General features: G+C 55.3%; 1 protein-coding gene across 2 annotated transcripts in view; it reads right to left on the bottom strand.

The window, feature by feature from the left end:
* Window positions 1–16824: 16824 nt before the first annotated feature.
* Window positions 16825–26400, bottom strand: part of WDR7 (WD repeat domain 7) — a 44510-nt gene continuing 34934 nt past the window's right edge. The window contains exons 25-29 of one of the 2 annotated variants that reach the window (XM_071418702.1): window positions 26312–26394; window positions 24426–24525; window positions 19567–19671; window positions 18633–18836; window positions 16825–17949 (exon numbers count right to left, since the gene is read on the bottom strand). In XM_071418702.1, coding sequence (XP_071274803.1) covers window positions 18633–18836; window positions 19567–19671; window positions 24426–24525; window positions 26312–26394 — 492 coding nt within the window. In that variant the 3' untranslated portion in view covers window positions 16825–17949. The remainder of the gene's footprint in view (window positions 17950–18632; window positions 18837–19566; window positions 19672–24425; window positions 24526–26311; window positions 26395–26400) is intronic. The other variant, XM_071418701.1, reaches the window with a different exon arrangement.

Genomic DNA, 26400 nt, shown 5'->3' with positions numbered 1-26400 from the left:
CCCGTGCAGGAGGCAGGCGGAGCGAGGCCAGCCGGGCTCACTGCCGGGGCTGGCGGGGCTCCTGATGCCCCTTCTGCCATGGCCGGCTGTGCTGTGCCACCAGATCCTTCAGCAGCAGGGGCTGGCAGCTCGAGTGAATGTTAGAAACAAATACATCCATTTCCACGGCCCCGGAGCAGGGATGGCAGGGAGGAGCTGCTGCTCCCGGCTCTCCCCCGTGCCTGTGGCCGCGTGTCCCATCCCACCGTGCACCTCCGCGCCTGGAAAACTTCATCCCATTCAGCTTCCTTGGGGTTTTCCTGGGTGCTTTACATACGGACCCAGGGACGGTGCTGCCGCCTGGGGGTGCACCCGGTGTTCCACCGCTGCCAAACACGCTGGGTTTTATTTTATTCCCATTTATTTCTGATTTGCTGCTTTTATTCCTCTCTCAAGGCCCCAGCTACTGGCTCTAGCTACAGGGACTTGTTAGACAAGAGCCCCGGATGCTCCAGTTTGATTTCAGGATCCACAAATAACAGTGTACAACACATTATTTGCTAGAAATTACCCGAAGCTCAGCCCTCCGGAGCTCAGTGTGCTGTGCAGAAAAGAGACCCTGTTCCAATCAATATCCTTTCCACGGTCTCTGCCTGTCCACTGGCCATTATTTCACTGGCTTTATTTTGCTTACAGTCCCAGCTGCATCAATATAAGAGCTCCAAGTGGTTTGGAGGTGGGTTTGGAGCTCGAACCCTCTCCCTGGCAAGGTTACATGTCCTGGAAAAAGATGATATCCATAAAAACTGCTTCAGAGAAGTCCAGCAAAAATGCCTGTGTCTGTCCCGACAGTGGAGAGAGCAAAAGAACAGAGCATTTGCAGCATCATCTCCATTTTGGGCAGTGTCCACATCCATCCCCTTTCCTTCCCAGCGGTGTGTGAAATGGCTCAGATTAGCTGGGAGCCAAACCAGCCAGGGTAAATGGGGCTAACTCCATGTGAATATTGCTATTGAGCTTTATCCTACAGCGCCACACTGAATTCATACACTGCTCATTTACCAGAGGCCTTGGAATTTCACTCCCTAATCCTACTTATGCCCAAGAGCATGTGCCTGTGTCAGTGGGGAGGGCTTGCACAGCTTCCCCCAGCTCCAGTCTGGGGGCTCTTTCCTTATGGAGCAGACTCAGGTTAAAGGTGCCTTGTTATCCCATCATTTTTCCTGCACAAGTTCCCATATCCGGCTATCAGGGCATTTTCCCCTCTTTCCTTGATGAGCTAAACATGTCAGGCTCTTTCAGCTGGTTGCTGTGCAGTGTCTTTCTGGCTGCAGGTAATTTTTATGGCTATTTTCTGTTCTCTCCCCAGTTTCCAGCATCCTCTCGAGCCCTGAGTACCACAACAGGCTGTAGCACTGCAATATCTGGGTACAAGTGCCTCATGCTGAGGCAGGAGCAGCTCCCCTCTGCCTCACCTGCATTTACCCAGGCCTTCCATTAGCCCATTTTCCCACAGCAGCTTTTTGGGTATCATGTTCCATTATTTATTTGAGGACAAACACCTAAAAGCTGGATGTTTTTCAGAGCTGTTGCTCCCGGAGCGGTCTCCTCTGCGGTGTCCCCCCAGGGGACGTGGCAGGTGACCCTGGATCTCCAGCTGCAGCTTTTCCTGGTGCCCCCAGCTCCTCCAGCGTCCCCTGCTCCTCTGCCTGCTGCTGCTGCTGCTCCCTGCATTCCTGCAGCCGTTCAGGATGGGGCTCGGAGCAACCTGCGCCAGTGGCAGGTGTCCCTTTCCAGGGTACAGGGTGGGGCTGGATTGTCTGTACGGTCCCTCCCAGCCCTGGCTCCTCTCCTGGCTTGTGTCCCGTCTCCCTCGTAATCTCTGTCTCCGAGAGTTTATGTGGATTAGCAGGTCCCGTTGTGTTATCCGTAAACGTCGCTGATCCCCCAGGGACGGCTCTAATGGGATTGTGTCACCTTTTCCAGGCTGGATGCGCCTCCTCCCCTGCTCCCTGCGCCCGCGGGCTCTCCCTCTCCCAGCCCTGCTGATCTCCCTCCTTCCCCTTCTTGGCCCCCAGATTTATTATTCTACAGTGATTGTGTTGAATTGCATTTGAAATCAATTAGCACAGGTACTCAGAGATGAATGTTCATGCTCTGAAAAAAGGTGATGAAAACATACCATTTAAATAGAAATCAATTTCCCTTTCATGTATATCTTCCTAGCTGCTGCCCGAAATTAATAGTTTTTAGATATTTGTGTGGGAGAGGAGAGGCTCTCCTCGTAAAGCACTTCCCTCTCCTCCTCCTCCTCCTCCCCCGGCTCCGGGGCTCTCCCACGCCGCTTCCCTCTCCGGCAGAGGGGCTGCAGCTCGGCGAGGAGCGCCTGCATTTCCTCCTCCCTGCTCATCTTTCCGGGCCATCATTAGCCACTTCTCCATGGGAAACTCTTTAACTGGAGCACGGATAAACAGCGGGGCCGCAGCGCAGGGACCCCAGGCAGCGCCGGATCTTCATCTCAGCCCGAGCGCCAATTACCCTCCCGGGGAGAGCAAGGCGGGGATCAAGGCATGGTCCCTCCGGAGCCGGGCCAGCCCCAGCAGCCCCAGGCACCCCTAAACGGGCGGGGTCCCGCCTTGGGTCAGCTCCGGTGCCACTGGGCTCCGAGCTGGGGACAAAAGCCAGGGGAAATCCCCAGAACACACAAAAGCACCTCTTTGTTCAGGGCAGCTCTGAGTGTGGAGCCGGCTGAGCTGAGGTGCCCCTGCCGGTGTAGCCCGGGCTTGGTGGCTGTACTCATCCTGGCCCTCCCAGCCGCCCCAGTAAGATGGCCCTGGAACTCTGTCCCACTGAAATGCCGTGATTTTCCCAAAGCCCAAATAAGTGCATGAGCCAGCTAAAAAGAAAAAAAAAAAAGCTTTTTTTTTTTTTGCTAAAGTTTCCTGGAAAATTGTGACCACAGGATCCTTGTCCTGTGCTCCATAGATCCCCTGAAGGAGGAATTTCCCCTGGGCTAAAGCAGCTCTCAGCAGTCAGGAGATGACCTTTGGTAGGGTGCCCTAAAACTGACCCGTCCCCTCATCCCTGGCTCTTAATGCCAAGGGTCTTCCCAGCCTGCTTGTCCACAGGGACCAGCCCTTTAATGCCATAATCATTTCATTTATTATCTTCTTTAGGCTACAAAATCTAATCCCCAAATTTAGGCAAGCATCTGTCCCCCTCATTTCCCACAAGGCACCGAATTATCGCTCAGCCCCTCTGCTACGCCCTGATCCCTTCGATCTGGTTTTCTATCAGTGTTATTATTAATCTCCTCCTCCAATCATTTTCCTCACCATCTGTTTTCCAGCAGGACTCCGGTGCTTAGGGGAGGACCCTGAGCCCTGAGACTCCCTGCTCTAATCCCATGGCAGGGAGGCCGTGGCCATCCTGCTCCCGTGACCTCCTTGTGTCCCGGGGTGGAAGTGGGGCAGCAGGAAAGCTGCGGTGCTGCACTGCTGCTGGGCTCTCATGGGGAAACGCGGTGCAAGGGCCAATTAGGTCAATATTTTTAGGAAATGGGGGCAGTTCTCCCAGGGGTGAGGTGGTGAAGTGTCCTGAGAGGCTGTGGATCCCAGGCTGGAGGTCTGAGCCTGCCCTGGGAGTGGGGCTGATCCAGGTGCTCAGGAGCAAGCCCCGTGCTGGGATTATGGTCTGCGGGACGATGCATCTCCAGGTCTGAGCTCTTCCCTGCTCATTCCATCCTCACCATGGGTGAGCTGGAGAATGGATGTTTGCCATCCACTCTGGATGCCCCAGACCCCCTCCAGCACCCTCAGGGCAGCAGCAGCAGCAGCAGGCAGTCACTGTCTGGGGACAGAGGCACATTCCCTGATCCCTGGGCTGGGCTGTGCCCCTGTGGTGGGGCAGAGATGCCCCAGGGTCCCCTTTCCCTGTGTCAGGACCCCCATCCAGCCTCTGGGAGCAGCTCAGGAGTGCTAAAGGCACAGGGACACCTTGCAGTCGATGCCCTCATTTACATGTTTCATTTTTAGTAATTTCTGAACTATGTCTGTGAATTCTCTAAGAGAAATCAGGTTTTCAGCTCAGCCCCTGGTAGCACAGGTCAGGAATAAAACCTGTTCACATTCTCTGTGTTTCTGGTCTCCAGGTATTGATCGCCGTCTCCATTTTCCCCACTCTCGGCTTGATTCCTGCCACTGCCTATTTTTGGTTTATGCTTCCTGCCAGCAGATCCTTCTGGAGCTTTTCTCCGTCTCCTGCCTTGCCTCCCACTGGCACTGCAGCATCTCCAGCCCCCCCAGGCCCTCCTGGCTGGCTCCCAGCCCTGCTGCTGCCCTGTGCCCATGGAGGGGCTTGGGAGCCTGGGATCAGCTTTGTAGTTACAGCACATGTTCATATTTTAATGCAGGGATTTCATTCACCTCCCAGCCAACCCCTCTGCGTTGCTAGGATTTGTATCCCCCTCTTATTTTTAGATCTAGATATTTGCTAAAAGTATAGATTTTCACCCTTCTCTCAGGCTGGCAACAACTCTGTGTGGGTAGGACTGCAAATCTGAGTTATTAAATCTTTACATATCCAGGACACCATGCTAAAGGCTTATTTGGGGTTCTGTTTGCTTGCAGGGTGTAAATAGAGTCTGAGGTACCCAAATCCCTGTCCTGCCCCCATCCATTCGTTTTGCTGTGACTGTGATCTCTGTGATTTCCCAATTTTTCCCTCCCTGTGTTATTTGTTACCCGCTCAGACGAATGCAGGCTGGCAGGCTCAGAAATCAATTCAGCAGTGGAGTCTCAGTCTCGGAAGAGCTGTGTGGGGATGGCTGCCACCTTCCTGGGATGGTTGGTGACAGAAGATAAATCGCCGTGGATTTTTTGCCAACGTGCCATATTTCAAACTCATAATCAGTCCAGCATCACCCTGGGCTTCCTTCAGCAGCTCCTTCCAGCGCGGGTGATTTATGGCCCCGGGTAGCGACACCAATTGTACATTTCTAATCCTCTCTTGTATAATTTCTCTTTGCTGCATTTCCTTAATTACCCTCTTTCTGACCTTCCTTTTCCTTCCTTACCCCTGCTTCCAGCTTGCTCCTGGGCTTCCTTGCCCTCACTTGACTCTTTCATTTAATTCATGGTGTGAAAGCGGTTTATGCGCCCCCTCAGCCCTGGTGACATTGGGGTTTTGGGGTGGAGTGTTCCTGAGGATGGAGCAGAGGTGGGAGCAGCCCCTTGCCAGGCTGGATTTGCCTGGAAAAGCTCCACAGCAAAGGAGGTGGACAATCTCTCCTTTGGGCTGTTGAAACCACCCCAACATCCCTTCCCTGTGTGTAAAGGACTCCTGGTCCCAGTGCTGGCATTTGCCACCTCTGCTGTCAGTAATTCCAAAGAGCCAAAGCCATGGAGACATCCTGGTTGTTCCCTGTGCAGAGGATCTGGGACAAAGCACCCCTCTGGTCCCAGTGCTGCAGGGACACAAATCCATGGCCAGGCGCCAGCTCTGGCATCCTGGAATAAGGGCACAGAGGAATTATAGAGTCCCTACAGCCTGGGAAAGCCCTCCAAGTTCATTGAGACCAAACATTTCCCCACCACTGCCCCATGTTCCCAAGTGCCACATCCCCAAAGCTTTCAATCCCTCCAGGGACGGGGATGCTACTCTGGGCAGTGCTGGCTGGGCTGGGGCCTGAGGGCAGAGGGAAAGCACAACAGTTAACTTTAAGCAAACACTGGAACATCTTCTTCATAATTAATAAATGGGAGATGTTACTGCAGCTAATCAATAAAGTTGTTAGAGGGAATTGATCGCAGGGGGAACTCTTTTTGTGGGTACAATTTTTCACCTCTGTGGAACAAAGGGCTCCCCGGGGTGCTCTCACTGTGATGGGCGCGGGGAGCCTGACCCAAACAGCCAATGAGGGAGAGACGATTGATTAATTAATGAATTAATTAATTAACACCCTGAGAGCGGGCGGAGGGGCAGACACTGGTGGCTGTGAACATGCCACTCCTGGGGTGTGCCACTCGTGCCAGCACCGCGCAGGCAGTGCCCCTGGAATGCTCATGGCAGGATGCTTTCCCAGCTCCCTCTGGCTGGGTCAGCTTTTCCACGACACACCCCAGTGCCAGGCAGGAAACATCCCTCCAGCAGGGGCTTTACAGGGTGATAATGAGCACAAGAAACCTGGGACTGACGCTTGACGTTAAAGGATTTGCCTTGGGAGATGAAATTTGAAGCGCTTGTTTTGGGTTCTCTACTTGTTTGGGTTTTTTGACTTGTTTGGGGTTTTTTAAAGTAGTTTGTTCCTTTTCCACTGGAGAAACCATTTGTGCCCCAGAGTGTTTGGCTCCTGAACAAGGCTCAGGGCAGGGAGGGACATCCTGGAATGCTCCTGGGGACAGGACAGGGACAGCTGCGGGCCCTGGAGGCGGTGGCTGCCCCACGGCAGGGCCATGGGCAGCGCGGCCCTTCCTCTGCTCTCTTTCCTGCCTCCTGTTCCTCCTGGCCTCGAGCACTTCCAGGGATAGCCATTGCTCAAATCAAGGGGAATATTCTTGGCTTTAGTGCCCCAGGTAGCTGTGCCAAGCCTGGGGGACAGTTTGGGACAGCCTGGTCAGAGCAGGCACTGCCAGGATGGCCCTGCAGCGGCAGCCAGCGCAGCCAGTTATTGCTTGTAATTAACTCCAGCCAGCAAATCTCCTCTAAATCAATCACAGCCTGACTAATAAATAAATCTTGGCTCAATCACTACCTGTAGAACGTGTAGGCAAGGGTGAGTGTCTCTGATTTCCCCCTTCCTTGTGCTGGGCTGGGGAATCACGGACTGACGGCAGGAGGGACACGGGGATCCGAGCGTGATGCATTATTTAAAACTTCAGAGATAATAAAATTCTGGAGGAGACCAGCCCATTAGCTCAGCGTCCCCATTGACATTTCTCCCACTGTATTAGGCACTGTGTTAATGATTTTATATTCCCCACTCATTTTTCTTTGTCATTTTGGCAGGGCAGTGGGACAGGCTCCACGGTGACACCCCAGCGGCCAGAGCCTCCCTGGCCCCTCGGAGCAGAGCACTCACCCCTGGTTTGACTGAGCTCCTGTGGCACCAGCTCAGCATCACACACGTGCCTTTGCTAATTCCAGGGCCGTGTACCTTAATCTAATGGCTAATTCCAGGAATCTGTCACTCCGTAATGGGCTGTGCCCCCCGGGATGAGCCAGGATCTGCTGCTGAGACGCTGAGCAGGGAGGATCCCGTGGGCTCTCAGATGAGAGGGAAGCTGGCTAGAATTCTCTCATTAGCTCATTAACTCACTAATTGTGGGGTATTTGTAAAACCGAGAAAATATCCTGGAAATGGAGGGAAAGGAGGGAGTCGCGCAGCCAGGAGACTCCGTGGGAGGTGGCACCTGGACCCAAAGCCGTGGACGCGCTCCCACCCTCGCTGTGAGTGCCGGGGAGGTGCTTCCTCGGGGGAAAGGAGCTGTGTGAGCCCGGCCCGTGCTGGGAACCCGGAGGAGCTTTCTGCCAGCCAGGGAATGCCGCGGCTCGGGTGGCGCGGCGGGCAGGAGCAGAGCAGCGGGCAGGAGCCGCGGGAAGGGACTGGGTCCCCCTCACACAATGCACCTTCGACTCATATATTTTTCATCCCAGTCGAGGGTACAGTGTCAGCCGATGACCTTTGTCACACCCCAGTGCTTTCTGGGATGTAAATTAGGGCCTTTTTTTCCCCCCATCTGGACAGATAAGACGGACTCCGACTCGCCCGTCTCGGAAGCCGATATTTATTGTGAGCCCACCGCTCCTCTCAGCAGGTGGACAAAGATAATACTGTCATTATGTGCTCAGAAAATGCTTTGTAAAATTTGGTAAAGTCCGCGAGATAACATCTGCCTCGAGGACCGCTCCGCTGTAAACAGGGCTTGGAAAAATAGCACCCACTGCTTCTCCCCGGGAATATCGATTTTTGGTGTTGGAAAGGGTCAAATTCAAATCGGCGGCACAAAGAGCGGCTGCAGCTCCCGCTTTTCACAAAGAACAAAGTGCTGCGGCGGCGGGAGCGGCGCGGGGCCGGCGCGGCGCCTTTCCCACGGGAGCGGGCAGCTGCTGCCCGCGGGGACCGTCCCGTCCTGCCGCGTCCCGCCGGGGGCTGCCGGGGGCTGCCGGGGGCTGCCGGGGGCGGCCGGGGGCTGCCGGGGGCTGCCGGGGGCTGCCGGGGGCTGCCGGGGGCCCGGGGCGCCGCGGCCACACCTGAGCCTCGGCCCGGCACCGCCGGCTCCGCCAGCGCCGCTGCGCTGGGACGGGGAGGAGGAGCGAGGGCTGCCCCGGCTGCTCCTGCAGCTCCTGGGCACAGTGACATTGCGGGCTGCCCCGGCTGCTCCTGGGGACAGTGACATTCCGGGCTGCCCCGGCTGCTCCTGCAGCTCCTGGGCACAGTGACATTCCGGGCTGCCCCGGCTGCTCCTGGGGACAGTGACATTCCGGGCTGCTCCTGCAGCTCCTGGGGACAGTGACATTCCGGGCTGCCCCGGCTGCTCCTGGGGACAGTGACATTCCGGGCTGCCCCGGCTGCTCCTGCAGCTCCCTGGGGACAGTGACATTCCGGGCTGCTCCTGCAGCTCCCTGGGGACAGTGACATTCCGGGCTGCCCCGGCTGCTCCTGGGGACAGTGACATTCCGGGCTGCTCCTGCAGCTCCTGGGGACAGTGACATTCCGGGCTGCTCCTGCAGCTCCTGGGCACAGTGACATTCCGGGCTGCCCCGGCTGCTCCTGGGCACAGTGACATTCCGGGCTGCTCCTGCAGCTCCTGGGGACAGTGACATTCCGGGCTGCCCCGGCTGCTCCTGCAGCTCCTGGGCACAGTGACATTCCGGGCTGCTCCTGCAGCTCCCTGGGGACAGTGACATTCCGGGCTGCCCCGGCTGCTCCTGCAGCTCCCTGGGGACAGTGACATTCCGGGCTGCCCCGGCTGCTCCCTGGGGACAGTGACATTCCGGGCTGCTCCTGCAGCTCCTGGGCACAGTGACATTCCGGGCTGCCCCGGCTGCTCCTGCAGCTCCCTGGGCACAGTGACATTCCGGGCTGCTCCTGCAGCTCCCTGGGGACAGTGACATTCCGGGCTGCTCCTGCAGCTCCCTGGGGACAGTGACATTCCGGGCTGCTCCTGCAGCTCCTGGGGACAGTGACATTCCGGGCTGCTCCTGCAGCTCCTGGGGACAGTGACATTCCGGGCTGCTCCTGCAGCTCCTGGGCACAGTGACATTCTGCCAAGGGCTTTCCCTGTCCCTCCGTGTCAGAGGAGTGTGGGCCTCAGAGGTGCTGGAAGCTCAGAGCCGTGTGGTGTGCCCCAGGTGTGTCCCATCATCCCCTGGCACCTTCCTGGGCACCTCTGCTGTGTGCCAGCACCCCAGGCACCCTCCCCCAGCAGAGGGACTCGGCATTTCCCAAATCCCTCCTTGCTGCTGAAAACCAAGCCCCTGCCTTGCAGCACCACCCCACAGCAGAGGGTCCTGGAGCACTGATAGCATCGAGTCAGCCCTGGAAATTCAGCAGCCGAGCTCTTGTCCCTCAGGAGTGCCTTGGACACAGCTCCTGCTCTAACGGGAAGCAAAAGCCTCGGCAGCAGAAAAGAAAATGCAGGAGTGGCACAGGCTGTTGGAAGGGAAGGGTTTTACCCCAGGAGCACGTGGCAGCTCCAAATCCCCTCCATCCCCAGGGCATTATTTATTCATATTCCCGTGTACAGACCAGGGGCTCGGGCAGACACAATCCATGGAGAGCACAAAAAGGGAACCTGGGATGGGCTGGGAAGGGAGGGGATCTTGCACAGCAGGCCCTGAAAGCAGGATGTGCTGTCCAGGGACGTGCAGGGCAGGGCATCCCCCATGGCATGGCTGGGGTGTAGGACAGCAGGGCAGGGCAGTGGCACCATGGCAGCTCCCAGGGGCCCTCGGAGGCTGCCAGGGATGTGCCACCGCCCTGGAGTGCCCCTCCACCCCTCAGCTCCAGAGGGCACAAGGAGAAAAGGGGGTTCAGAAGGGATCTCCTGGCTCTCCACAACCCCCTGACAGCAGGATGGAGCTGGGCAGGCATCGGGCTCTGCTCCCAGGGAACAGGAGCAGGAGGAGAGCTGGAGGAGCACGTGCTGCTCCCCAAGGCGAGGAGGTGCCCCTGGATTGTTTGGGCCTCCCCTCCCGGTGGGCAGTGGGCTGGGCTCTGCCTGCAGGACAGGGAGATGATGCTCTGTGGTTACACACAGGAGGGAGCTGGCATCTTGTAAGGGAAAAATAAACGTGCTTCCCACTCAGTGAAATGTAACTGGAGGCTTTGGAAAAGCCAGTGGGCTCCATTTGTGGCTTTGGGATGGCTTTGAGAACCGGATCGTGCTGGGAGCCCATTTGGGGGAGAGCTGCTTGTTCAGCACATGGATTGCTTTTGTTGTGTGAGAATTACACACAGCACTCCAACGCCCCGTTTTCCAGAGCAAGCTGCTCCACGAGCTGTTTTCCAGGGATGCAGGTGAGTGGCTGGAGCAGGCAGGAGGAAGGCAGGGTGACAGTGAGGACGCACTGGGCCGTGCCCCTTCCTGAGTGGGTTTGGGCCTTTAGGACACCTGTGCACAGCCATGTGTGACAGGGACAGCCTGCCTGTCCCTGTGGGTGCACAGCCAGGGAATCTGCACCTCTGATCCCGAGGGCTGTCCTGCACAGCCCCATCCTCCATCCCTGTGCCCTGCTGGGTGCTCTGAGCCCGGCTGCACCCTCACGCCCTGGATGGATGTGGGAACAGCAGCTCCCAGAGATGGGCCATCTTTCACCTCCAAATCCCCAGCACTGCTGCCACAGAGCTTTAAGCTGCTTCAAAATCCATCTCCCAGCTCATTATTATGCCGGGCAATTTTTCATTCATCGGGAATCTACGGCAGCATTTTAATGTGAGAAGCTCCCTGCTCTGTTTCTCTTCCCCTGAAGAAAAATAGCTTAATTTCTGCAGTTTGATAGATTTTCCTAAGCCTTCAAAAGGTAGAGAAAGACTCTTGAAAATCGGTCGTTGAACTATCCACAGGCATTTTATAATGGCCGTAAATAGGCCTGGACTGAATAGCTCTCCAGGCATCAGCTTGAATGGTGTCCTTGACACTGTTATTATTATCCCCACGGAGAAAAAAGGGAAAAAAGAAAGGGAAAGAAAGTCTGGGAGCCTCTCCACACTGCAGTTGGTGTGTCTCTAGGCTGGAAGAGCTAAATCCCCCCCACTGGATCTACGCCCCCGGACATGTGCTGGTTTTCACCTCCTAGAATTGTCATAAATTTCATGGCATTTCCTGCATTAAAAAAAAAGTCAATGAACTTGAGAAATTTTGCAAACTCTGGAGCAAATGAAGTACAATAAGTTTATGGGAATTTATTTTTTGCCTTTTTGTCCCTTTGCCCACCTAAATCTGTGGTTGCTTTCCATCAGGGAATTACTTTTGTAACTTGCAAGCTGTCGTGTCCCACTGCTCTTTGCTGAGGAGCAGCCTCTGACCGCCAGTTTTGGGGGGTTACTTTTCAGAGTGACCATTTTCAGCACCCCAACACATCCCCATGGAGCAGCTTGAGAGGTTTCCAAACCCCATTTGGACCCTTCCCCGCTGCATATCCAACAGCTCCACCACACCTGTCCTCGCCTTAGATCCTTTGGGATTGTGTCACCAGAGACACTGTGGAAAAGCTCGAGGTTAATCAGCAAGAACAATTTTCTCAGCTTAAATAGGGTGCTTTCATTTCTTGAAAGCCACTCTGATGTTTCCAGCCCCCTCACAAGGCAAAAATAGCGTGTCCTAGAAATGTCAGCGGCGTATGGATCCTTCCATATGGAAAACGAGCTCGGTGATCGGCCGTGTCTCTCCTGGAGCACCCTCCCCGTGGGGTGATGTTCTGCCAGCCTGTGGGCTGTGCTGCGAGTCACAGAATTCTGGGATGGCTTGGGTTGGAAAGGAGCTTAGAGCCCATCCAGTGCCAGCTCTGCCATGGCAGGGACACCTCCCACTGTCCCAGCCTGCTCTGGGGCACTGCCAGGGACCCAGGGGCAGCCACAGCTGCTCTGGGCACCGGTGCCAGGGCCTGCCCGCCCTCCCAGCCACGAATGTGCTCCTTATTCCCTCCTTCCTCTGGGGCTAAAACAGAATAAATAAATCTGCATTTTACCCCTTGGGCCGTGTTCAAACAGGGCAAACAGCTCAGCCTGGGGCTGGACTCGGTCCCTGCTGTGGGAACAGGGGAGAGCACGGCACTGCTGCTCTGCCAGTGCTGCTTCATCCACGGCTGCATCCTCGGAGTGCCCTGGGTCCCTCTGTGTGCCCTGCGCGCCCCGGGGTCCCGGCAGGTCCCCAGCAGCCCCCCGAGGCTGGCAGCCCCTCCCGCGCTCGGCAGGGCTGGCAGCGCCGCCGCCCTTCCCGGCAGAGCCGCGCTAATTGCTCGGCTCCGTTAGGGAGCGACGGCCGCGCTCCCTCCGCGCCGCTCCCCGGGGGCTCCTCTGCCGCCTTTCCTGGAAGTGTTTCCTCCTGCAGTTCCGCCTCCATCCATTATTGATGCCAGGGACGGATCGGGCTGGTTTGGATGGAAACCTGCCCTCCGTGAGCTCGATATCGGGGATGAGCTTCAGGCGAGCTGTGCGAGTGCCGCCGCCAGCCCCGGAGCCTCCCTCCCCTTCCCAGATCCGCCGCTGTCCCAGGGAGGCGGCTCGGGACGGATTTTCAGCCCTGCCAATCTCCTGGCTTGCCGGGAAACCCAAAGTCCCCGACCCAAACTCTGTATTTAATGCCCCCAGCCCACCCAGTGGTTACATAATTCCCAGCTCCGGGCTCGGTGCAGCAAGGAGCACCCAGAGTTTTTAATTGTCTCCCTCCTCCCCGGCAGTGCAGGAGAACAGACAGAGCAGGCACGAAATGAATCCCACAAAACCACAGCTGACAGGTTTAAAAATCTATTTTCCTGCAAGAATCTACGGGAAGGACGGGTGATTAATGAAGACTATGAAGAAAAGGTTTTATCCAGCAGATTAATTCCAACGGGTGTTTAAATCCTTAGCAGAGCTGGACAAGATGCTCCGAGGAGCAGCTGGGGGGGCTCCCTGGGCACCTTCCCAGCAGGGCACAGCATTCCATCCATCCACCAGGGCTCCATGTCCCCCAGCAGTGCCAGCCCGGGCACCTTCCCAGCAGGGCACAGCATTCCATCCACCCACCAGGGCTCCATGTCCCCCAGCAGAGGCTCCCCGGGCACCTTCCCAGCAGGGCACAGCATTCCATCCATCCACCAGGGCTCCATGTCCCCCAGCAGTGCCAGCCTGGGCACCTTCCCAGCAGGGCACAGCATTCCATCCATCCACCAGGGCTCCATGTCCCCCAGCAGAGGCTCCCCGGGCACCTTCCCAGCAGGGCACAGCATTCCATCCATCCACCAGGGCTCCATGTCCCCCAGCAGAGGCTCCCCGGGCACCTTCCCAGCAGGGCACAGCATTCCATCCATCCACCAGGGCTCCATGTCCCCCAGCAGTGCCAGCCTGGGCACCTTCCCAGCAGGGCACAGCATTCCATCCACCCAGCCAGGGCTCCATGTCCCCCAGCAGTGCCAGCCCGGGCACCTTCCCAGCAGGGCACAGCATTCCATCCATCCACCAGGGCTCCATGTCCCCCAGCAGGGGCTCCCCGGGCACCTTCCCAGCAGGGCACAGCATTCCATCCACCCAGCCAGGGCTCCATGTCCCCCAGCAGTGCCAGCCTGGGCACCTTCCCAGCAGGGCACAGCATTCCATCCACCCACCAGGGCTCCATGTCCCCCAGCAGTGCCAGCCCGGGCACCTTCCCAGCAGGGCACAGCATTCCATCCACCCAGCCAGGGCTCCATGTCCCCCAGCAGTGCCAGCCCGGGCACCTTCCCAGCAGGGCACAGCATTCCATCCATCCACCAGGGCTCCATGTCCCCCAGCAGTGCCAGCCCGGGCACCTTCCCAGCAGGGCACAGCATTCCATCCACCCACCAGGGCTCCATGTCCCCCAGCAGAGGCTCCCCGGGCACCTTCCCAGCAGGGCACAGCATTCCATCCATCCAGCCAGGGCTCCATGTCCCCCAGCAGAGGCTCCCTGTCCTTGTCCCCTCAGGCACCCCCTTTGGCTGAGGCTGCTCCAAGCAGTTTGGGTGCAATAATGCAGTGTTTTACCAAAAAGAGGAGTATCTGTTGCCCTCCATGTGTGTTTTCCCTGCAGGGACAGCCAAGGAGAGCAGCAGAAGGAATCTGGTGTAGATGGAGGGTGACCATTTCCAGCTCCCATGTTCAGGAGCAGTTAACTATCCAAACCTCCAGTTTGGGAGAAAAAGCTGTTTAATCTCTTTTAATCCCTCAGGACTCGGACCTCTGAGCTGGAGCCCACATCCCACGGGACAGGACCCAGGCACAGAGGATTCCCTGCATCCCAGAAGTGCTGCCCAGGTAAGCTTTGCTGCCAGCTGCCTCTGCAGGTGGGCTCCAGATCCATCCTGGAAGGAGGTGACCCACACCCTGCTGAGTCCCTGCACGGTTTGGCTTGGAAAGGACCATCCAGTCCTGCTGGGCTGTTGGGACAGGCAGGTCTGGAGCTGCAGCTCTCACTCCCTCACACACAGAATAAGCCCCAGCACTGCAGAGGGAATGCCTAAGCTGTCCCTGATGGGCAGTGTGTGGTTCTGAGTGCACAAGTCCCATTTTCCTCCTTCCCAGTGCCCCCACCGTGTGTCTGACAGAATTCCATTAGGGAATCTGCTATCCTGAGCTGTGTCCCTGCCTGTGGCAGGGGCTGGAGCTGGCTGAGCTTTAAGGTCCCTTTCAGCCCAAGCCACTCCAGGACTCCAGGATTCTGTACCCCCCTCCCACAGCCAGGAGCAGGTGACGGCTCTGGACAACTGAAACCCACAGAAAATTGACTCTGAAAGGAGCAATCACAGCAGAGGCGGCTGCAGCTCTTCCCATTTCCCCTGGCAGAGCTCCCCCCGGGACCGTCTGCGCCTGACCCCAAACCTTCCCCATTTTCCAAGCCAATGCACTTGATGGGAGCTGATCTCTGCTCTCCCCAGGCTCCCTGGCGTGCCCGGGCTGGGACACGGCCGCTTTCGGCTCGGCTGAGTCCCCGACTCCACTGCACACCCTGGACTGGGGCTCCCACTCCTTCCAGCTCAGCAGGCATCCTCGCCTCCGGGGCACAGACTGTCCTGCTCTGCTCAGGAGGACAGGGATTCCCCTCCGGGGCACAGGCTGTCCTGCTCTCCTCAGGAGGACAGGGATTCCCCTCCGGAGCACAGGCTGTCCTGCTCTGCTCAGGAGGACAGGGATTCCCCTCCGGAGCACAGGCTGTCCTGCTCTGCTCAGGAGGACAGGGATTCCCCTCCGGAGCACAGGCTGTCCTGCTCTCCTCAGGAGGACAGGGATTCCCCTCCGGGGCACAGGCTGTCCTGCTCTGCTCAGGAGGACAGGGATTCCCCTCCGGAGCACAGGCTGTCCTGCTCTGCTCAGGAGGACAGGGATTCCCCTCCGGAGCACAGACTGTCCTGCTCTGCTCAGGAGGACAGGGATTCCCCTCCGGAGCACAGGCTGTCCTGCTCTCCTCAGGAGGACAGGGATTCCCCTCCGGGGCACAGACTGTCCTGCTCTGCTCAGGAGGACAGGGATTCCCCTCCGGAGCACAGGCTGTCCTGCTCTCCTCAGGAGGACAGGGATTCCCCTCCGGAGCACAGGCTGTCCTGCTCTCCTCAGGAGGACAGGGATTCCCCTCCGGAGCACAGGCTGTCCTGCTCTCCTCAGGAGGACAGGGATTCCCCTCCGGAGCACAGGCTGTCCTGCTCTCCTCAGGAGGACAGGGATTCCCCTCCGGAGCACAGGCTGTCCTGCTCTCCTCAGGAGGACAGGGATTCCCCTCCGGAGCACAGGCTGTCCTGCTCTCCTCAGGAGGACAGGGATTCCCCTCCGTGACCCACAGAACACAGACCCGTGCTGCACAAGCAGCCCGGCAGGGCCAAGGAAACCCCTCTGCCATGACCCTAGGGCCGTCCCTCTCCCTCCTGCCCCGAGGCACCTGCAGCAGCACCATCTCTGCTGCCTGCTCCTGGACTAAAGTGCATTCTAACGTGTTTTCTGCCTGAATCCATTCTTTTATAATTAAACCTTGCAAGGAGCGCAGATTCCAGCATCACTTCCAAGCTGGAAGCATCGGTCTCCTTTCACTGTGTTGTAAACTGTGAGTAGCTCTGCAGGAGTGAGTAAATGCCTGTTTAAGGTTATTTACATCAATAAATAAATATTTACCCCTTTTTAAGCATCTCCAGTCCTTGCAAACAGGTTTCCAATTTACAAAAATCAATTAAAATCTGATATTAGAATGCACCAGCCCACGGTGATGTTCCCGGAGATGTCACTCAGCCTCCATTCCAAGCCCCACATCAGCATTCCAAAAGCTCTGCTGCTGAAAGAGCAGAAAGTTTCACCTTTTAATTTTTCATAGCGGATTAATTTTTAATTTTCAGACATCAGAGAGAGGGGGAAGTTCCCCAGGAGCCTCTCCCGCTTCAAAGCGCGCTCCAGGCAACCGCTGGACCGAGTGTCAATTTATCACACCGGAGGCTCCCTTCCAGATTTTTCATGAGGGTTTTTTGTTGCTGTTCAGACAAAAGTATTAATGCTGGTGAAGTTTCCTACAGGATTTCTTACTATCCTTCCAACCCAAACCATTGCAGGATTCTGCTCTCATTCCAAAGGAAACGGGGGAAATTGAGATTCCTGATGAGTGGGCAAAGAACCATCAGCAGGAGATCACTGACACCCACACAAACCAACGCGTTTCAGTCCAGTTTTATTCCACAGGCAAATTTACACCAGGAATGTTGATCCACAGAGGGCAGGGGTTGGTGGAGAAGCGGGGACCATCCCAGGGTGACTGCCTCCCCCCCTCATCCAGGGACACCTGCACACGCACAGGGAAGAGGCCAACAGCGCCAAGGGCACGCGAAGCTGGCAGCAGGGATGGGCACAGCCCTGGCACAGACCCACCTCAGCAGCCTGGGTTCAACCCTGCGCAGGCTCTGAGCCTCCTGACGGGAGCAGCACACAGACATGGAGCTTCTGGGCTGCAAATCCCACCTGGGCACTACACAGATACTCATCTATCTCCTCTTTTGGAGCCATGTGAAGAATGGATTCCTTCACTTTTGGAACAAGTACCGTGTTTAGCTTAGCAGGTAGTGCCAGCCTCAGGTCCGAGCTCTGCAGCCAAGGAAAAGCTGCACAAAGAGAGATACTGAAATAAAAGGATTTGAGAGATTTTTTTCTCTTTTCCATGAGCAGAAAACAGAAAATTTCACACAAAATATTCCACAGAATCAGATATGTAAGAAGGAAACACAGTCACAGCGGGTGTCACACAGGAATATTCCTACTGAAGGAAATATTTCAGTACATCCAGTCAATAATTCATTTTTTCCATAATTTTGATAATTTTTCCATTCAAAATGGCCCCCTTTGTCCTTTATTTAAATAAATACCTGCAGTGGTGGCAAAAACCACCTTTCTATATAAATACTGCTTTTTTCCAAGTCTGCCATTGAACAGATTTTTTAAATTATTTATTTACACTTGTATTATCATTTTTCCTTCGGGCCTGGGCACAGCAGCACTTCCAATCCCCCGAGGAAGGAGGATCGGCACAGGCCACGGCCCCACATTCCAGCCCCATTCCAGGCAGGTGCCTGGCTCTGGGGACAGCACTCCGCGGTCACCAGGAGCACGTCCATGTAAACACGAGCCTTTTTGGTAAACACTGACATTCTGGGAGGCTCCGCAGGGAAAAGGGGTCGGGTGACATCCAGCGCCGCGGGGCCGGGCTCGGCCGGCTTCGGGAGGAGCTGCTCCTGCTCCTGCATCCTGATCCCGCTCTGCCCGGAGCGCCCCCGCGCCCTCTCCTGCTGGAGGCACGGAAAGGCGGTCAGAGCCACCGGCCGGCCGGCAAAGACGGGTCAGCCCCCGCAGCTGGGCAGGGCTCCCGCACATCTGGGCAGGGACCCCTCACAGCTGGGCAGGGATTCCTCAGATCCTGGCAAGATCCCCTCAGATTCTGGCTGAGCCCCTCAGATGCTGCCTGATCCCCTCAGATCCCGGCTGATCCCCTCAGATCATGGCTGAGCCCCTCAGATCCCAGCTGATCCCCTCAGATGCTGCCTGATCCCCTCAGATCATGGCTGAGCCCCTCAGATCATGGCTGAGCCCCTCAGATGCTGCCTGATCCCCTCAGACCCTGGCAGGGTCCCCTCAGATCCCAGCTGATCCCCTCAGACCCTGGCAGGCCCTTGCCAGGTCCCGGTGCTCCCTGGCACAGTTCTGGCACAGCTCCTGGTGCCCGGGCAGGCTCACCCAGGCCATGCAGCCGTGCTCCCTGTGCCCATGCTCACCCAGACCATGCAGCTCCCTGTGCCCATGCTCACCCAGGCCATGCAGCCGTGCTCCCTGTGCCCATGCTCACCCAGGCCATGCAGCCGTGCTCCCTGTGCCCATGCTCACCCAGGCCATGCAGCTCCCTGCTCTCACCCAGGCCATGCAGCTCCCTGTGCCCATGCTCACCCAGGCCATGCAGCTCCCTGCCCATGCTCACCTAGACCATGAAGCGGTGCTCCCTGCCGTCGTGGGCCATGAGGATGATGTTGCGGTTGGAGGTCCAGATGAGGCGGGCCAGGCGCAGCGCGGTGTGCGAGCCGGGCGAGGCCGGCTGCACCGGCGGCACCTGGTACGTCTTGACGCAGCGCAGCTGGGGCGCCGAGTTCAGCATGCCGATGCTCCCCAGCAGGGAGGTGTTCATCTGGGGACACAGCCTGCCTCAGCCCGGCCCCGAGGGTCCCCACAGCACAGAGAGCACGGGGGCCGGGCTCTGACACTGCCCAGCAAGAGGAGCAGGGGCTCTTTTGGGTGGGAGGGACCTCAGAGCCCACCCGGCCATCCCCGCTATGCTCTCCAAGCCTGTCTAACCTTGGACACCTCCAGGGGTCTGCTGGCTTCCACTCTTGGGAAACAGGCTGAGCACTGCTGGTGCCAGCTCCAAACTCTCCATGCCCCCACAAGCATGGCAGCCTGGGGTTCCTGTGCCCAGCAAACCCCAGGTGTTTCACTGCCATGCCCTGAATCCCGAGCAGCGCCCTGTCCCAGCCACCCTTGTCCCAGCTCTCCCGTGTCACAGTGTAAATCACGGCATCCGGGCTGGCAGCGTGCGAGCCCCGCTGACATTTTCACAATTTAAATCATCCTGAGTAATAACCCTTTTAGGATGACTAATGTGCCTGATTTTCCTGCATTAATAATCGTGCCAAACGGGACACGGAAGGGAAAAATCACCAGCGCACGAGGTCACATTTGAGAACTGCACAGAGGCTGTTTAACCCCTTGTGTCTGGGCTGGGAGGGGTTTCAAGGACCAGCTCGTTCCACCAGCCCAGGCTGCTCCGAGCCCAGCCCCGCTGTGACCTGCCCTCCGTGGGGATTTTCTCCCTGCTGGAAATGCTGTAAAGAGGGGACAAAGCCCGCAGGTGTGCTCACCTGCCAGAAGCAGAGGTGGCTGTCGGAGTTGGAGTAGGTGGCCAGGTAGCGGCCGTCGGGGGCGAACGCCACGGCAGTGATGGGCCCCTTGTGGCCGTGGATAGTCTGGGAACAGGGCACACAACGGCAATGAGGGACAGCCACCAGCTGGCAGCCCCACAACAACAGCCCCCGCGGAAATGCCTCCCCAGAGAGCTCCTCTCCCACAGCAGCTCCCCAAAAAGCACCAAAAAGCCCAAGTCTGTATGAAGCCCAAGGTGCCCCATGATTTTCTCCTGGAAAATCCCATTCCCTCCTGGACCAGCGCTAGCAAAACCCCATTAGCAGGGCTCCTGTGCCCATGCCCAGGTTATTAAAAGCCCTGCTCGGGGCGTGCACCTGGAATGAGCCTGATATATTAACAATCCATTAAGATATTCATTTATTCCTGGTGGAAAAGGTGGGTGAACCCCGGATCTCTCGCTTTAATGGGATCCCCACAGTTAATTAGTTTAGCCCCATCCCGCTCTTTAGCACTTAACAAGCACGGAACACTTGTCAATAAAATATGTTTTGGTGAGACAAAGGTAGAAATCAATAGGAGCAGCACACTTGTTGCTCTTTTTACTCCTGGAACACGTTCCAAGAAGTACAAATCCTTCAGGGAATCCAGCTGCTTTGTTATTTAAAGGAAGTGCTTCTCTAATTGATGCTAATCCTTCCCAGCCAGGATTTCTGTGCTCTTAGCTTGTGTTTTCCAGCAGGAAGTGAAGCAGCTGCTTCCAGCTTCCCTCTGCCAGGGCTTGAACGGGAAGGGAGCACTCCTGGGAGCGCCCGCTGCAGAAATCCCAGACACCCAACCCCAAACCCAGCGCTTGGCAAAGAATCCCCTGAACTGCTCCGTGCCACTGAAGGTGATGTGAACACCGGATCAATTCTATATTCATCAATACCAAATGGTCCCACCACGCCTTTCACAAGAAATCCCTATTTTTGGAGCAATGTAAGGGAAATCTCTATGAACCCACACGGGTTTCAGCACCTTTAATAATTTGATTCATATATAAATCAATGAAAATCCCTTCCTCTGTTGTTTCTGTGTTTAGAAAAGGCCTTTATCCAGTTGAGGTTACACTCAGGAATTCCCTTTTCTCTGAAATTTCAGGATGTGCTTTCCATGACCTGGAAATGCAGGTGTGGAGTGCAGGATAAACACCTTTAAAGCGCTGTTTTCAAGAACAGCATCTTCTACCCTGTAATTAATTAAGCCAAGCCACAATTCATTCCAAATGGAATATTAAATCCTTTTCTGCCTTCCACATAAATCAAACTTTGCCAAGGCATCCAGGACTGAAATAAAATCAGCCCTGCACAATCCAATTAATGCTCGGATTGCTGGGATTTTAATTCTGGAAGGACCCAGGACCAAACAGTATTGATTCCAGCCCAGGCTTAAAAGTAGTTTTTGCTTTGAAATAAACCCAAAATAACTTATGTTTCCCTTTAATCTTCCGGTGCAAATGACCCAGGTTTTAGGTACAAAAATTACATGTATTTCTGAAATGCAGCTCTAAATATTTATGATGAATCCCAAGATTTAATCAATAAAAATGGAATATTTCAGAGTCTCTCCTTATAGACCCAAATACAGTCGTAAAGGAAAAGAAGATAATTAAAGAACCTGTACTGAGGAATTAATTGGGGGATTTTGGGCCAGACTCCGGTACTCAGCAAGAATTTACCTGGGAAAATATGAATATTTTCCCATCATTCCAAAAGCAACTATCAGGTATCCTAAAATTCAGTTACCTGCAATCTCTCTCTCCAGCCTCATTTTAGTGTTTAATTTGATGTAAAATAGTATTTATGGCATCAGCATTTTCCTGTGTTACTGCACCTTTAAGTGCAGGATTTTTAGCTGTGTGTTAGTAATTAGGAATCTTATACAAAATATTAATAATTTGGTTGGAATTTAATATTATTTTAGTGTTTAATTGTGCAAACAGAGCTTGTGTTCAACGATACCTTAATCCTGTTGCCTAATCCTTTTAGTATTGTTATAGATGAATTACAGCTATAATTATTAATCCCAGTGGTTTATTTTGGGATAAAAATTGCCATTTGTGTTCAATCCTGTGTGCCTGGCTGGGCTGTGGCCGTGGGGCTCCGAGCTGGGCAAACAAAGGGCACATTTCCAGGTGGAGCTGCTGCTCTCAGAACTGTTTTCCAATTCCCTGTGCAGCATCAATTATCTTTATCAAATCCCAGATCTCATCTCAGCCCTGATCAAGATGGAGCCCCGCTGGAGCAGGACTGCCAGAGCCAGGGAAAAGCTGGGGAGGGAGGGAGGAAGGGATCGATAGTCATCATCGGATTGTGCTGCAGCTCCGAGGTGCGCAGGGAAGCTCCACCTTCTTTTTGGGAAGCTGCTCGAGTTTAACCTCTGCCTCACCTGATGCTGGAATGGCGGGAGAGCCGCCCAGCACAGGGATGGAGCTCAGGAGCAGCACAGCCCGGGCTCCCCAGCCCGCCGGGAGAGCCAGGCGCAGGGACAGCCCCGGGACAGCCCGGGCAGGGATCTGGCTGCGGAACGGCAGGCACAGGCTTGATCCGGTGCTCCAGGAAAAACACCAGGAGAAAATCATACTGAGCCCTTCTGTGGGGAACTGGATCCTCCAGGGGCCGGATCACTCCCCAGCCAGCAGGGAAACCCTCGCTCAGAGCCCGAGCTCCCACCTGTCCAGGCTTTTCAGGAGCTAAAGAACCTGCCCAAAGCCACTGCTGCTCCAGCTGGGAAAGCAGGGATCCCACAGCAAATACTGCTGCTGCTTATTCCCAAAATTCAAATGGAGCTGGTTCGGGAGGAATTCGGAGCTTCAGAATGGAATCCCTGCAATCTCTGAGGGGGAATGTGGGAGGGGGAACATGGAGGAGGAATATGGAGGAGGAATATGAGGGGGAATATGAGGAGGAATGTGTGAGGGGGAATATGGAGGAGGAATACAGAGGGGGAATATGAGGAGGAATATGAGGGGGAATATGGAGGAGGAATGTATGAGGGGGAATGAGTGAGGGGGAACATGGAGGGGGAACATGGAGCAGGAATGTGTGAGGGGGAATATGGAGCAGGATTGTGTGAGGGGAATATGGAGGGGGAATGTGTGAGGGGGAATGAGTGAGGGGGAACGTGTGAGGGGGAATATGGAGGAGCAGTGAGTGAGGGGAAACATGGAACAGAAATGTATGAGGGGGAATGTGTGAGGGGGAACATGGAGAGGGAATGTGTGAGGGGGAACATGGAGGGGGAACATGGAGGGGGAATGTGTGAGGGGGAACATGGAGCAGGATTGTGTGAGGGGGAATATGGAGCAGGAATGTGTGAGGGGGAACATGGAGGGGGAATGTGTGAGGGGGAACATGGAGCGGGATTGTGTGAGGGGGAATATGGAGCAGGAATGTGTGAGGGGGAACATGGAGGGGGAATGTGTGAGGGGGAACATGGAGCGGGATTGTGCGAGGGGGAACATGGAGCAGGATTGTGCGAGGGGGAACATGGAGCAGGATTGTGCAAGGGGGAACATGGAGCAGGATTGTGTGAGGGGGAACATGGAGAGGGAATGTGTGAGGGGGAACATGGAGGGGGAATGTGTGAAGGGGAACATGGAGGGGGATTGTGTGAGGGGGAACATGGAGGGGGATTGTGTGAGGGGGAACATGGAGGGGGAATGTGTGAGGGGAAACATGGAGCAGGATTGTGCAAGGGGGAACATGGAGCAGGATTGTGCAAGGGGGAACATGGAGGGGGAATGTGTGAGGGGGAACATGGAGGGGGAATGTGTGAGGGGGAACATGGAGGGGGAATGTGTGAGGGGGAACATGGAGGGGGAATATAGAAGGCTGCTGCTGCTGCTGCTGGTGCTGGTGCTGCCGTGTGGGACAGCGCCTGAGTGCAGGGCATGGACCCTCCCTGGTGCCCTGCTGAGGAGGAGCTGCTCCCAGAGGGAGAAGGCCTGGCTGAGGAGGAGCTGCTCCCAGAGGGAGAAGGCCTGGCTGAGGACGGGCTGGCTCCCAGAGGCACGGAGCTCCCAGGCAGTTTATCAGGAGCATCATGGAGATGGGTGAGGGAGCAGAGCCATTGCAGCGAGCGGCTCTGGGTCAATAGCCTGTGAGCTGCTGTGGGAATGAATAATCAACACCCAGCCCTGGGAGCAGCCGGCAGCTGAAGGACAGATCAATGGCCATGGGAAGGGCACTGCCCGGCCCCAAACACCCCATGGAGCCAGCAGCAACACCCAGGGAGGGGTCACAAACTCATTTCATGGGAGGAGGAGGAGAAAGAACCTGCTTGGATATGGACTTATGGAAAAATAGATTCAGCGTTTGCATTTGGAATAGTCATAATACAGTCTACTAACATAGTAAATTTTACTGAGGGGAAACCCCCTCCTAGATAAATGCTGGTTTATTTTTTGTTAATAAGGGGGGATTTTTGATATCCATCATCCTATTGATCATTCCAAGTAATTCTCAGTCAGTTCCTACAACCATCTTTCTTAAAAAAATTAAAAGGGGAAAAAAACCAAACCCAAAATGCTTTTCAGGATCTCAAAACCCCTCACAGGAAAGGAAATTAAAACCCTGAGCTTTTCTCCATTGGCACAGCTTTTTCAAGTTATTCCATGTTTTTGAGCAGCCACAAAAATCTGCCTTTGTGAGAAATTACGTATAGAATCAGAGGCAGGAATCTGTATCCAATAGATGGTGCTGCCCCACAGTAATCTATCTGGAAATATTTTGTACCTCATGAGTAGCAATGAACCCTGAAGAGGACCTGTCCTACTTATCCCGGGGGTCCCTTTGGTCAGCCCAGCCGCTCTCACCTGGCACTTGCCCGTGCGGATGTCGTAGAGGGCCACGGAGCCGTGGCGGGCGCCCACGGCGATGCGGTGGCTGCGCTCGTAGTAACTCACCATGTAGAACCTGGGGGCACAACAACGGGCACGAGAGCTGGGGCTGGCACGTCACACCCATCTGGGGTGAGGCTGGCACATCTGGGGTGCCACTGAGAGCTGGGGCTGGCACGTCACACCCATCTGGGCTGGGGCTGGCACATCACACCCATCTGGGGTGCCACTGGCACGTCACACCCATCTGGGACTCACTAAGGGCTGGAACTCAGAGGTGATTTAAAGATGCACTCGCTGCCAGTGTAACACCTGGCATTGCTCAAACCAGCTGATGTTACCATGGAACCTGATGAGATTTACCCATCAGATTTATTTAATTTTTTGGGAATAATCTATGGGATAACCACCAGCTGATGGCCATGGGTGTGCCCTCCCTGTGCTGGAACACCTCAGTAAAACTGCCAAAGTGCCCATCCTCTGTGTGACAGACAGAGGGCATTGCCCATGACAGAGGGCATTGCCCATGGAAGTCACACAGGAAGGAAGGGAAGTGGAAGGAGAAATAAATAAACTCATCAGTTTCTGATGGGCATAAAGAAAAAGGAAGAGGGAAATGGGCCATCACACACTCTGTACTCCAGGAACACCCTTGGGGTAAAGGCTGCATTAGTCCTGAACACACGGTGTGACTACGTGGCATTTACTGGAATTCCAGCAGCTGCAAATTCCAAGGAATTTCACCATTTTGAAACCCAAGAGACCCTAAATCCTAATTGCAGATTCGAATCCTTGGGGATATCACTGTGCCTTATCACAGGAGAGCAGACCTGTGGAAGTGCCAGCCACATTCCAAAGTGTGCTGGAATTTTGCAGCTAAATTTTCCTCTACCAAAATGCACCAGAAATACCTGGAATCAGTCCCAAAACTGCACTGCTGAGCATATTTAGGGCTTCAAACCAGCCACCCTTCAGACTTGTCTCCTGGTTCCTGGGGATTCCCAGTGCCACAGCAACTGCTGTGTACGAGACACGTCCTGCACTGCAGGATGGCAGCTGGCAAGGAAGGCAGATGAAACACGGGGCAAAACCAACAAAGAGCAGCAGGGAAGGAAGAGAATCCCTGGTTTTTGTGCAGGGAAAAGGGAACTGCAGCTCAGCTGCAGCTTTGCAGGGCAGCGTGTCCCTCCCTGAGGTATGACCACCATCCTTGAACTGTGACCCAGGGATTTGGCCACACAGCTCCAGTCCAGCATGGGAACACTGGGAAAATCAGAGGGATTAGCCATGGGATGCTGCAGGTGCTACCCTGGAATCCCTGCAGAGATCCCCCACCTGCTATGGCCTGCTGGCAATTCCCCCTGGGCTCTCTCCATCGCTGGGTGCTGGATCATTTTTACACTGGCTATAACCAGGAAATATTAGCAGAGAATGTAAAATACTGGATGGCTATAAATATACACAGCAATAGGGAGATTGGGCACTAATTCCCATTTATCCTTCCCTTCATGTTTTAAGGAAAGCCACTTAAAGCATCAGGAAGGAGAAAGATCATTCCATCAGGATCCAGCCTGGCAACGGGATAATTGTTCTTTCCATGAAACTATTCCATATTTTAATAGGTTATTAAATTAAAATGTAATGGCCGACAGGTGATTATTAGAATTTATTGGCCGGACCAGTTTAAGAGGATGACTGGGATATTTATCCACCTTTAAAGATACTGGAAATGCTCCCATTTTATAAATCACCTTTTACTCTTTGTTGTGTCACCTAAAAGACTGTTTCACTCTTAATTAGGAAATAGATCCTGCTGCTGACCCTATCATTTACTTCACAGTGTTCCCAGAGGAAGGGCTCACCTGCAGATGGCTGGAAAACACTCCTGGAGACCCTTCTTCTTAACTAAAGATCCTTCCAGGCAGTACATGATGATGTCCATCACCTTGGA

The sequence above is a fragment of the Agelaius tricolor genome, unplaced genomic scaffold (assembly GCF_023055355.1).
Source record: "Agelaius tricolor isolate 1412-34295 unplaced genomic scaffold, bAgeTri1.0.p SCAF_89, whole genome shotgun sequence".
Taxonomy (NCBI): Eukaryota; Metazoa; Chordata; class Aves; order Passeriformes; family Icteridae; genus Agelaius; species Agelaius tricolor.
Note: the sequence above shows the minus strand (reverse complement) of the source record. Positions and strands in the feature narration are given on the sequence as shown.